This window comes from Gorilla gorilla, chromosome 5, assembly GCF_029281585.2.
Source record: "Gorilla gorilla gorilla isolate KB3781 chromosome 5, NHGRI_mGorGor1-v2.1_pri, whole genome shotgun sequence".
Taxonomy (NCBI): Eukaryota; Metazoa; Chordata; class Mammalia; order Primates; family Hominidae; genus Gorilla; species Gorilla gorilla.
Window position 1 is genome coordinate 182,915,516 of NC_073229.2, and position 13,776 is coordinate 182,929,291.

General features: G+C 43.7%; 1 protein-coding gene across 19 annotated transcripts in view; it reads left to right on the forward strand.

The window, feature by feature from the left end:
• SYTL3 (synaptotagmin like 3) overlaps positions 1 to 13,776 on the forward strand; it is a 122,202-nt gene that overhangs the window by 39,337 nt on the left and 69,089 nt on the right. For all 19 annotated transcript variants that reach the window (XM_063707223.1, XM_031012085.2, XM_063707225.1 and 16 more), the window contains one exon: positions 1,147 to 1,211. In XM_063707223.1, the coding sequence (XP_063563293.1) occupies positions 1,147 to 1,211 (65 nt within the window). The remainder of the gene's footprint in view (positions 1 to 1,146; positions 1,212 to 13,776) is intronic.

The following is a 13,776-nucleotide window of genomic DNA, read 5'->3' on the forward strand; positions in this document are numbered from 1 at the left end:
TCAGGTAAGCCTGCTCTGTGGGCTCTTGGAGAATGTTGTAAACACAAACTAGCCTTAGCTTAACCTACAGCTGATCTCCCTCCAAGCCCAATGCATAACATCGAGTTTTCCTGTAGCCCATCACTCGTGCCAAGAGCGTCCCACAGTTGACATGATACATTGGTCATTTGTGGTGATGTTGAGACGGAGGCCTGCTCTGTCACCCAGGCTGGAGTGCAATGGTGCAATCTCGGCTCACTGCAACTTCCGTCTCCCAGGTTCAAGCGAAAATTCTCCTGCCTCAGCCTCCCGAGTAGCTGGGATTACAGGCATGTGCCACCATGCCTGGCTAATTTTGTGTTTTTAGTAGAGACAGGGTTTTGCCATGTTGGCCAGGCTGGTCTCGACTTCCTGACCTCAAGTGATCCACCCACCTTGGCCTCCCAAAGTACTGGGATTACGGGCGTGAGCCACCTCGCCTGGCTGATACATTGGTCGTTTTGATGATAATAATTTTGTTTCTCTTTGTGTATTTGCTCACAAAATATTAAGTACTGGATTCGTGCTGGGCACAAGTATATGTTAATATGCTTAACATTCACTTTTTTTTTTTTTTTTTTGAGACGGAGTCTGGCTCTGCCGCCCAGGCTGGAGTGCAGTGGCGCAATCTCAGCTGACTGCAAGCTCCGCCTCCCGGGTTCACACCATTCTCCTGCCTCAGCCTCCCGAGTAGCTGGGACTACAGGTGCCCGCCACCACGCCCAGCTAATTTTTTGTATTTTTAGTACAGATGGTGTTTCACCGTGTTAGCCAGGATGGTCTTGATCTCCTGACCTCGTGATCTGCCTGCCTCGGCCTCCCAAAGTGCTGGGATTACAGGCATGAGCCACCACACCTGGCCCATATTCACATATTATACATTGAACGTACATATGACGTGCAAGATAAAACACATGGCGGTGGGAGTTGCACGGCTTTGCTGCTGATACTGAAATCACTTCGCCTCTATGGGGAATCTGTAAATTTAAGTGTTTAAGCCAGGAAATTGATTGCTGAGGTCCATTGCAAGACTAATATTTTGTGACCTTACCTAACCCTTAAAAGGGGTAAATATAGCACTATTCATATCTTCTCTCTCTGAAGCTTCCTTTCTGCTCATTTTTTCAGGAATGTCAAAATAAAAACTGGAGAATGGTTCTATGAGGAACGAGCCAAGAAATTTCCAACTGGAGGTAAATACTCTTTACTTTTTTAGTAAAGTAAAATGATCTATTCCTAGTTTTAAAATATTTGATGTTAAGACTTTGGAATATAAGCAACATGATGGGCGTAGTCTGTGGGCCCCTATGTCTTGCCGTTCCATTTGCTGATACTCTCACTGTAATTCACGCTGCTCATTCCCTCTGCTCGCTACTCTTCCCTCCACTACATTTCTACCTCTGAGGTTGGCCCTATTCCTTTTTTTTTTTTTTTGAGGTGAAGTCTTGCTCTGTCGCCAGGCTGGAGTGCAGTGGCACAATCTCGGCTCACTGCAACCTCCATCTCCTAGGTTTAAGCGATTCTCCTGCCTCAGCCTCCCGAGTACCTGGGATTACAGGTGCGTGCCACCACAGTCGGCTAATTTTTCTATTTTTAGTAGAGACGGGCTTTCACCATGTTGGCCAGGATGGTCTCGATCTCCTGACCTCGTGATCCGCCCGCCTCGGCCTCCCAAGGTGCTGGGATTACAGGCGTGAGCCACTGGGCCCGGCCAGGTTGGCCCCATTCTTTAAGGCTCATGCACCACAAGGTTTCCCTGGCTTCCTGCTTCTAGGCGTGATGTCCCCTCCTCTGAAACACCATCAGTGCTGGGTTTGTAATTCTCTTCTGTAATTGTTGCAAAGTTCCTTATGTTGTAGCGTTGTTTGTGCACTTCTGTTTCTCTCTACAAGCAGTAACTGTGATTTTAAAATCTTGTTAGCCCGTATTGCACCAAAGCACAATACCTTGTTTATCATACTTGAGCAAGATGATTGAATCAGTGAGGACCACAGTGAGTGAAGAGCATTTGAACTGAGCAGAGGTTGATGGTTGTGGAGTGAGCGCATGTTGCAGTAATATGGGTGGAAGCATTTTGTCCGTATACTGTGAATGTCTTATAATGAGATGTTGACCTAAAGAAGGAAACTGAGGCAAAACTAATATAGGTGGAGAGTTTATTTGGGCCAAGGCTGAGGTCTGCAGCCCAGGAAACACTTCCAAGGGCTCTGGAGAACAAAGGGGAGAAGGGTGAATCAGGAGAGGGGCGATTACAAAAGCTGGTTTTCAGGAATTCTCGTGGGTTTACGGAAATACCATTGATTCATGATTGGCTATCCATTGCTGAGCTATAGGCTGTGGGTGATGGTGTCCAGTGTGTGGCATTGTTAGGATAATTTATGGCTATTGGTGGTGACACTCAATCTAGAGTCCATAGAGCAAGTGGCTTTGAAATGATTAGCCCAAGTTGGGGGACGTGATTGCGGGCTCATTTCAGTGTCTCTCTAGGCCTGATACTTTAAAGGAGGCTTGTGTTTCTTAGATTAAATGTTTATTTTCTTTTTCAAAAGTTTTTGCAATGTATGGTGTGCCAGTGTAATTGGTAGCTGGGACCTGGAACTGTGGAGAGAACGATTTGTGCTTTGATCACAGAAGAGCTGTAATGGGGCATCAGGACAAAGGCGCACACAGGCACCGTCACGGTGGAGTGCAGGCAGGTGCTGTGGGAACCACATCTGACTGTATCAGGGATGCGGGCAGCACCCCTCCTCTGTGATGTGATGATGGGGACCTAGACTCACAGCCTGACTCAGAGGGCAGCGGTGGCTCTTTTCTAGAAAAAGTGGCAATTTGCAGGTAGGGAAATAAGCCATAGAACCTCACCCAAAAGTTTGTTGGCAGTAAAGGAAGCCATTCATTTGGGTTGATATTCAGCTTTTATAAAGGGTGGATTTGCCCAGATGTAGATTTGGTTGGTATTAAATTCTCCCATGGTTTATATTCCTGGCTCTTCTTAAAAAAAATGCTGCTTCTGCCAAGTTTATTGGAAACCTGGAGGAAAAAAATAATACTAAGGGTCATGTCAGGCAATGGAATGAAGCAGAGTGGCTGTTTCCTCTAAGCCAGTGTTTCTCAACAGCTTCTTACCGCCACCCTCTCCCCTACCCCACATAGCCTTTTTAGAGACTTTTTCAAAGTTGCTACCATAACCTTTTGATATCACAGATATCATATATCTATGTACTGAGGCCTTTTGGAGAGCCACAGACTGTTGAAATAGGTAAGATTTGCTACCAATCTTTGTCCCCTTAGGGGTGCCATCATCCCATGTGGAATGTGTGACCTTGGCAAAGCAGCTGCAGCACAGGACTTTTCTCTGTTTTTATTGCTTTTGTTTCTCTCTCTCTCTCTCTTTTTTTTTTTTAGACGGAGTCTCATTCTGTCATCCAGGCTGGAGTGCAGTAGCACGATCTCAGCTCACTGTAAACTCCCCCTCCTAGCTTCAAGGGATTCTCCTGCCTCAGCCTCCTGAGTAGCTGGGATTACAGGCACATGCCCCATGTCTGGCTAATTTTTGTATTTTTAGTAGAGATGGAGTTTCACCTTGTTGACTGGTCTTGAACTCCTGACCTCAAGTGATCTGCCCACCTTGGCCTCCCAAAGTGCTGGGATTACAGGTATGAGACACTTCACCCGGCCACTTTTGTGTTTCTTTAAAATACTTTTTTGACTGGGCCCGGTGGCTCACACCTGTAATCCCAGCACTTTGGGAGGCCGAGGTGGGCAGATCACCTGAGATTGGGAGTTCGAGACCAGCCTGACCAACGTGGAGAAACCCCGTCTCTACTAAAAATACAAAATTAGCCGGGCATGGTGGCACCTGCCTGTAATCCCAGCTACTCGGGAGGCTGAGGCAGGAGAATTGCTTAAACCTGGGAGGCGGAGGTTGCTGTGAGCCGAGATCATGCCATTGCGCTCCAGCCTGGGCAACAAGAGTGAAACTCCATCTCAAAAACAAACAAACAAACAAAAACAAAACCTTTTTGTTGGTGGGCTGGAGCCTTCTTCAGAAGGTAGATTCTACCCTTTTCCACATCAATTCCTAGCTTATAAACAGTAGTGCTGTAGGAGGTGAAGTTTGTCATTTCTCAATGCCAACTCAGTGCAGACATCTGCTTCACTGAAAACGTTTTCTACGTTGTTGGAAATTCTAGCATCATTATTTAAGGTAAGTAGTTTTCATGTGTGCATGAATGTATGTGTGTGTTTGTGCACACACGTTACCATCTTGTCATCTTTTCAGCACTTCATGTCTCCTGAGTGAGTGGGAGAAGTATGTTATCAAGGTGACTTAAGATAAAAAGGGAATTAGGAAAGAGGTGAGACTGGTGTCTTAGGGTTTTCTTTCTTGCCTTGTAACTTTAAGAATAAAAACATCAGTAAGGACAAACAAACCAGGGTCAGGAAGATCAACCTAAGCATAAATCATTCTTTTTTGCTGATGTCGTTTCTATCAATGTATAAAATAAACACCAGAAAAGCCCCAACTTTCCCTCCTTCTCTACAATGCTTTCTCAAATGCCAAGGTGCCTCATTTTCCCATTGTCCTGTTTCAGTACAGTTGGGGTAAGAGGCATGGAACTATGGGGAAAAATGCCAGGTTAGGAGCACACAAGTAGTGCTATGAGCCAGACCAGGTTGGGTGGAGTTTGCAGCGGGCGAGTCAGGAAAGGTAACAAGGATCAGTTGACAGAGGTTTAGGTGGACAGGCAGGAATTCCACCACGCTCCTATCTGTGGCCCTAAAAGAGAACCAGGTGCAGTCATTGAGGAGTTGAATTGAATTTGTGCTGTAGCAGTTAAGATCCACTTAGGGAAATAGAAACTGTCTGGTTATTTGAATAAGAATTTACTTTAGGGATTGGTTAGACAGGAATTGGAGGCAAAAAGGGAATAGTGAGAGAACAGAGCTAGCAGCTGCAGGAGGCAGACACCCTCCGACCCTGTTGAGCTGATGCTGGCCAGACACAGGTCGGAAGGAAGACATGAGCCCCTTCTCCCTCCTCCTGGCCCTGGTCTCCCTCTGGAAGCCCCCATTGGACCCTAATAGGGAGGCAACTTCAACCTCAATTCTCTGATGTGTTCCGGAAAAAGTGTGGTTTTGCATGTTCTCTAGTGTTTTTGTTGTCATGGTATGGGCAATACTCTTTCCAGCCCTCTATATCCTGAGCAGAAGTTAGAAAAACTAGATGGTGGTTTAAACCACAAAAGTGTACAGACAGCTCCAGTCTGTGCCTCTTTCCACGCACTGGTTATCTATTGCTGTATAGCAAATTCCCCTCAAACCTAGTGACATAAATCAAGTAACATTCTTTGACAGTTTCTGTCTTCAGTGGAAGGCTCGCCTGGGGCTGGGGGATCTGTGCTCTTGGGGCTTACCCTCATACCTGGCCAGTGACTGCTGGTGTTGGGAGGAGGACTTGGTTCCTCACCATGGGGATATCTCCACAGGGCTGCTTGAGTGTCCTCATGACATGGCGGCTGGCTTCTCCCAGGGCAAGTGATCCAAGAGAGAGAAAAGCAGAGCCCCACAATATCTTTTATGGTCTAGCTTCAGAAGCCACACCCTGTCATTTCTGCTATGCCCTATGGGTCCCACAGGTCAGCCCTAGTCAGAGGGGACAAAGGGTCTGAATATCAGGAAGCAAGAATCACTGGGACCGTCTGTGTGCTACCAAATCCCGTGTTCCTTGTCTTGGGAGAATGGCGACGCCTCTCACTCTGTCTCCAAATCCACAGACCTGAGAATCAAACTTGACTTCTTTGTTCCTCATTCTGCCGCTACATCTGGTCAGTCAGCAAATCCTGACATTTCTGCCTCCTGAGTCTCTGGAATCTTCCTCTGCCCTTCATTCTCACTTCCAATGTAGCAGCTCCTAACTGCTTCCCTCTTGGTCCATCTTCTATTCTGTGAAGAGAGGGCACTTCCTTTTCTCTTTGAAAGGAAGTTACTGACTTTCTGATTACAGAAGTAATGCAAACGTTGCAAGCATTTGGGAAACACAGAATAGTATTTAGATGCAATGGAAATACTACCACAGTCCCAAACTACTGTAAATTACATGCATGTGTACACACTTGCACACTCCCAGCCTTCTTTCTAGGTGAGCCTGTGTATATGTGTGTGCACAGATAGACTTATCCAATTTCAAATGTATTGTGATCAGACTCTATGTGGTTTTATTTTGCTTTTACAATTCAACTTGGCATAAACATTTTCCTATGTTATTAAGACTTCTTCCAAAATGTATTGATGACTCCATAAAATACACCAAATATATGCACTATAGTTTATTTAACCTGTTCCCGAGTGTCTGTGAGTATATCACTGTATTTGATTTTTCATGTTATAGATAACTCTGTGATGAACGTCTTGTACAGGTATCTTGACATGTCTGTTTATTTTTGGGGGATAAATTCTTAGAAGAATGATTGGTCAAGCGTATGAATACTTGAAAGGCTTTTGATGTTTTGCCAAATTACCCTCTGGGCGTGTGTGCTTATTTACAACAGGCTGGCAGGGTACACAAATTTCCTTCTTCCCACACTCTGGCCCCCATTACATTCTGAGCTTTGAAACATGATTTCAAATTACATTCACGTAAAAAACTAGACGCCAGGCGCAGTGGCTCATGCCTGTAATCCCAGTACTTTGGGAGGTCAAGGTAAGAGGATCGCTTGAGCCCGGGAGTTCAAGACCAGCCTGGGCAGCATAGTGAGATCCTGTCTCTAAAAAAATTAAATGAAATTAAAAAATTAAAACCTAGAAAATGAAGAAAATCATAAAGAGCAATGTTAAAAATACAGCAGCTTTGCCCAGAGAACAATTGTTGACATTTTAGTATATATTATTTCTGTTCTTTTGTGAGTGTATGTATCTATGCTTGTGGGTGCATATCTGTATGTGTGGATATATGTGTGTGTATACACACATATACATAGACTTTTTTAAAGTATTTAGGTTGAACCATAAGAAATTGGTATTTTTAGGCAAAAAATTGTTGAATACAGGCAATTTCACATGAGTCAGGCTAATATATTTACATAATTGAAATCAAATTGTATGTAGTTTTATCCTAATGTTTCTTCATGTAATAATTTATAAGGAACATTTTCAGTGTCCATAAATATCGTTGGCTATATGATTTCTGTTGAGTGTATTTCACCCCATCATAGGAATGTGTCATCATTTGTTTAACCAAATAACTATTGTTGGATAGTTAGGGGATTTCCAGTTTTCTGTTGCATCTTTGAAAGTTTATAATGTTATTAAAATAAGAATAATGCAAAGAATATCCTTGTAGATATCTCTTTGGCACATCTCTGAATATTTCTAGAAAGAGAACAAGATGAAGGTTAGGAATGTTGCCTCCTTTAGAAAGGGTGTGGAATTATCCTTAAAAATAAACAAACAAGCAAACCAACAGATAACTTTATCAGTTTGGCAAAACAACATTGGTCATGCAAAATGGTTTTCTCATCGTTTTGATTTGAATTCATCTCATCACGAATAAGATTGAGTATCTTCCACTTTTCAACCTTTTGTAGATGTTCTTGGTATGTCAAGGCGTTTAGTCCTTTTCAATCATGTTAGTTGCTTATGTTATCTTCCTAGTACATGGCCTTCTTTATAATTTTGTTTTTAACACAAAGAAGTTTTTTGTTTGCTTGTAGGCAAATTTCCTTTTCCTGTATAATTTCTTCTTTTGCTTTTATGCTTCGAGACTTCTTCCTTATCCTGTGATAGGTTAAATATCCACATTAATTTTCTTCTAATTTTTACTTAACTTTTTTTTTTTTTTTTTTCCTTGAGACAGAGTCTCGCTCCGTCACCCAGGCTGGAGTACCATGGCGCAATCTTGGCTCACTGCAACCTCCACCGCCTGGGTTCAAGCGATTCTTCTGCCTCAGCCTCCCGAGTAGCTGGGATTATAGGCACATGTCACCATGCTCGGCTGATTTTTGTATTTTTAGTAGAGACGGGGTTTCATTATGTTGGCCAGCCTGGTCTTGAACTCCTGGCCTCAAGTGATTCGCCTGCCTTGGCCTCCCAAAGTGCTGGGATTATAGGCCTGAGCCACCATGTTAAGTCTTTGCAATCATCAGGAGGCCCTATCTAATTTTTTTTCCTCCCAATCCTTGATGTTCCTGGTACCATTTGTTATATAACCATTCCCTTTCCCATTGCGTTGTAACCCAGGGCCACTGATTGGCACAGCATGGGGCACCACTCTCCTTGTGCCCAGCCCTGCGCTCCAGTGGGTGCTGTCTCATAGAGGACACACAGTGCCCTCTCCTTCACCTGCAACTCTTGGCAATTTGGCCCTAGCCAGATTTTGAATGTTTGAGAGCAGGAGCTATGAGTAAAGGAATAAGTGAATAAATAAATTGAGCAGGGATCTGCTCATTTGGCCACAAAAAGTGCTGTTAGAGGGAGTAGTGTCCATTGTCAGTGCCCAGCACTGAGTAGGCACCTTACAAATGTAGACTTCCTTCCCTTTTTGGCATGGGGAAACCTAAAGCTAAATGTAACGTTCAGTTGCAGTAATTCCAGGAATCATTACACCCTCTGCACCCAGTTTCCTTTTTATTAGCTTTTACTTATTTCTCTTTTGATGATCTTATTGGATATGTGCAATTTAAGGTAAAATGCCCCCCAGATTTCCTTGGAAGTAGACAAGCTGTACGAATCCAGTGAAGAATAATAAATTGTGGTAATATGTGTTGTGCTGTTTTTTCAACTATTAAAACAATTTAAAAACAAGAAAAAATGAGCCTCAGTTCTTCATTTTAGAGAGAGATAGTACAAAAAATTTTAAATATTTTGATTTATTTTAAAATTTTTCTGATTATAGGCTGGCTTTTTCCCCTAAAATTTCATAACTTGATATTTAGTTTTGTGGTGTTAAAATAATTTCTTCGATGCCACAGCGGTGGTTCATCTAGTGCATTCGAATTGTCAAAGCACCCAGACCTTCATAGGCTCTCTTGCCTTTAGGAAGCTCCCCAGGACAACCTGGCATCATCACCTTCTGTGCCTCCATCCATGGGCATTTGGCAATCCGTGCAGAGGGTTTTTAATGTGCTTCCTGGACCCACGCTCCAGGATCAGCTGCAAACTGATTCAAATTCAACCTTCCTGGCCTCACACACACAGGTTCTAATTTGGTGGGGCCAGATGGGGTTCAAGAGTGAATGTTTGGCTGAGGGCAGTGGCTCGTGCCTGTAATCCCAGCACTTTGGGAGGATGAGGTGGGAGGATCGTTTGAGGCCAGGAGTTTGAGGCCAGCCTGGTCAACATGGTGAAACGCTATCTCTAATAAAAATACAAAAATTAGCTGGGCATGGTGACCCACGCTTGTAATCCCAGCTGCTCGGGGGGTTGAGGCAGGAGAATCGCTTGAACCCGGGAGGCGGAGGTTGTAGTGAGCCAAGATCATGCCACTGCATCCAGCCTGGGCAGCAACTGAGACTCCATCTCCAAAGAAAAAAAAAAAAAAAGTGACTTTAACAGTTCCCCAAGTAACTTTTTTAATGTACTTTAAGTAAAGTAACAAAATTAGTAAACAATTGTGATAGAACTTTTTTAGATCACTAATAACTAGAAAACAAGCTGAAAATTCATCTCTCCTCTTTTGGCATCTGCTAAGCATATAGAAATGATGCCCTCTTCTGGCTCCTCCCTGTAAATGCACATCTTTTACTTTTTTTTTTTTTTTTTTTTTTTTTTTTTTTAGCAGCCATGACATTCTGTTACTTGATGTACAAGCTTAAAAGCAGAAAGGTGACAATATTAATATTAAACTTTTTTTTCTTCTTTGAGACGGAGTCTCGCTCTGTCGCCCAGGCTGGAGTGCAGTGATGTGATCTCGGCTCACTGCAAACTCCGCCTCCCGGGTTCACGCCATTCTCCTGCCTCAGCCTCCTGAGTAGCTGGGACTACGGGCACCTGTCACCACGCCCGGCTAATTTTTTGTATTTTTAGTAGAGGCGGGGTTTCACCGTGTTAGCCAAGATGGTCACGATCTCCTGACCTCGTGATCCGCCCGCCTCGGCCTCCCAAAGTGCTGGGATTACAGGCGTGAGCCACCGCGCCCGGCCAATATTAAACTTTCTTAAGTTAAGAAATAGTTGTAATTTCTTAATGCCTGTAATTCCAGCACTTTGGGAGGCCGAGGCGGGCGGATCACGAGGTCAGGAGATCGAGACCATCCTGGCTAACACGGTGAAACCCCGTCTCTACTAAAAATACACCAAAATTAGCCGGGCGTGGTGGCGGGCGCCTGTAGTCCCAGCTACTTGGGAGGCTGAGGCAGGAGAATAGTGGGAACTTGGGAACTGGAGCTTGCAGTGAGCCCAGATTGTGCCACTGCACTCCAGCCTGGGCGACAGAGCGAGACTCCATCTCAAAAAAAAAAAAAAAAGAAAAAAGAAAAAAGAAAAAAAAAGAAATGGTTAAATGTAATAGATAAGTAGTCTACTCAGACTTTCACTGTATTTCTAATAGTTAGGGAAATAAAATAATTTAGAAAGGCTAAGGCTTAACATAGCCTCTGATAATTCTCTCAATGATTCATCATGTAACTAACCAGGTTAATTATAGTATCTTATAAGTATGAAGGAAAATGACCTTTATCCCTCCCTCCCAGCAGTAAATGTGATTGAGTTCTTCAAGTGACTTTTCCAAGTTGTATTCTTCTGCATGGGCAGTTTAGACATGATCCGTCCCATCACAGGGTTATGAGGACGGCATCAGATTGGCTGTGTGGGCTTGAAACGCTCAGGCTCATGAGTTAAGAGAAGCAGGTGCCAGGCCGGGCGCGGTGGCTCACGCCTGTAATCCCAGCACTTTGGGAGGCCAAGGAGGGCGGATCACGAGATCAGGAGATGGAGACCATCTTGGCTAACGTGGTGAAATCCCGTCTCTACTAAAAAAAAAAATATATACAAAAAATTAGACGGGCATGGTGGTGGGCGCCTGTGGTCCCAGCCACTCGGCAGGCTGAGGCAGGAGAATGGCATGAACCTGGGAGGTGGAGGTTGCAGTAAGCCGAGATCGTGCCACTGCACTCCAGCCTGGGCTACAGAGCGAGACTCCGTCTCAAAAAAAAAAAAAAGAAGCAGGTGCCAGTCAATACGTAGCTGACTCTATCCCAGTGCCCTGCCTGCCTCTCCTCTCCGTTGGTTTGCTCAGTAAACACCCCTCACCCCTGCAATTCATCAAATGGATTCCACAAGGATGATTCTGTAAAGCTTTCTTTGAATTACAAATGGAGTCCGTAGTTTATGTGTGGTTATACTCCTAAGAGGATGTCTTTATGAAGTCATGTTTATTTCCCAGATAAAAAATTTAAAAATTTTACATAGACTTTTGTTTTATTTTTTCGAGACAGCGTCTCATTTTGTCACCTAACCTGGAGCGCAGTGGTGGGATCTTGGCTCACTGCAGCCTCAAGTTCTTGGGCTCAAGAAATTCTCCCACCTCAGCCCCCCAAGTAGCTGGGATCACAGGCATGCACCACCACACCTGGCTAATTTGTTTTGTTTTGTTTTGTTTTGTTCTGCTGAGATGGAGTCTCACTCTGTCACCCAGGCTGGAGTGCAGTGGTGCAATCTTGGCTCACTGCAACCTCTGCCTCCCTTCAAGCGATTCTCCTATCTCAGCCTCCTGAGTAGTGGAGATTACAGGTGCATGCCACTACACCCAGCTGACTTTTGCATTTTTAGTAGAGATGGGGTTTCACCATGTTGGCCAAGCTGGTCTCAAACTCCTGACCACAAATGATCCACCTGCCTTGGCTTCCAAAAGTGCTGGGATTACAGGTGTGCCACTGCATCCAGCCTTTCTTTCTTTTCGTTTTCTTCCTTTCTTTTTTTTTTTTTTTTTTTTTGGTAGAGACAGGGTTTTGCCGTGTTGCCCAGGCTGGTCTCGAACTCCTGAGCTCAAGTGATCCACCTGCGTCGGCCTCCAAAAGTGCTGGGATTACAGGTGTGCCACTGCATCCAGCCTTTCTTTTTCTTTTTCTTTTGTATTTTTTTTGTTTTTTTTTTTTTTTTTTTGTAGATACAGGGTTTTGCCATGTTGCCCAGGCTGGTCTCGAACTCCTGAGTTCAAGTGATCCACCTGCCTTGGCCTCCCAAATTGCTAAGACTTTAGGTGTAAGCCACTGTACCTGGCCTGTTTTTATTTTAAAGGAAAGGTGGATCCTATTCTTGAATATTTTGTTACTACTCTCCTTAAGAGGAAAGATAAACACATCACCACTAAAAGAAGTGTGTGTCTTGGTAGTGTTTTCCCAGCAGATTGGATTGCTTGTCGTGTCTCAGAGATTTTTAGACAGGTCCATTTAAACTAAGTAGAGCCAAGACTATCAAATCAGATTTTATGATTAATGTAATAAGACCTTGCCCTTCAAAATTTTTGCTTTCTCCCTGTGTTTCTAGATAATAATCTTCCTGAGACAGGCTCTTGATTTTATTCTTTTTTTCTTTTTTTGAGATGAAGTTTCTCTCTGTCACCCAGGCTGGAGTGCAGTGGAGTGATATTGGCTCGCTGCAACCTCCGCCTCCTAGGATCAAGCAATCCTCCCTCTCAGCCTCCCCAGTAACTGGGACCACAGGCGCACGCCACCACGCCTGGTTAGTTTTTCTGTTTTTAGTAGAGATGGGGTTTTGCCATATTGCCCAGGTTGGTCCTGAACTCCTGGGCTCAAGTGATCTGCCCACCTCGGCCTCCCAAAATGCTGGGGTTACAGGCATGAGCCACTGCACCTGGCTGATTTTATTCATTTTTGATTTCATGATGCCTTTGGCTTTGCACATAGTAGCAACACAAAAATTGAATTGATTAGAAGGTCCAAGTCACTTTGAATACATGAATTTAACCTAGACATTTTTTGTATCTCAAGTATCTTAACTGGATGACTGGAGTTTCCCCGATGCTTTCTGAGCACCTGCATTCCTTCCAGGACTGCTTCTTTGTATGTCTCCTGATGTCCTCTGAGCCCTGTGCGTCACTCCTTGATAATGAGGTCACTTTAGGCAGCCTACTTCTTGGTCCTGAATTGTCACGACTAGTCCACTACTTATTTGCTTCATTGGGTTTTGATTCACTGTTTTTGGAATGGAGGAAGAACCATGATTAGGTGGGCTGGTTATCAGGTTCGTCAATATTTTATTTTACTAAATACTCCCTGCTCTTTTGGGAGTTGGCAGACAACAGCCTGCAAGCCAAATCTGGCCCATCACCCTGCTTTTGTAAATAAAGTTTTATTGGAACAAGGCCATGTTCAGTCATTCTCATATCCATGGCTGCTTTTGCAACAGGTTGAGTAGTTGCAACAGAGACCTTATGGCTGGCAAAGCCTGAAATTTTCTACCAAAAAATTTACAGAAAAAGTTTGCTGACCTCTACTCTAGAAGATCAGTTGATAAAATACAACAACGTTTTCATGCCCATCATCATTTTTCCTATTTCAATGAATAGCATGGAAACCAAGGTGAAGTAATTGAACTGAAGGGATTTCTGAATGAAGGATTCATGTGTTCATATGTTTAGACAAAATTACTCATTAGACTAGTTTTTAGGGAGTAATTTGCTGCTGTTAAACTACCTCTTCATATGAATAATTTTTTAAAAGAGCAGACACATATATAGTTAAATAGGAAATAATTTTGAATTTAAGAACTTCATGTTCATTTTTAAAATTGTGGCAAAATA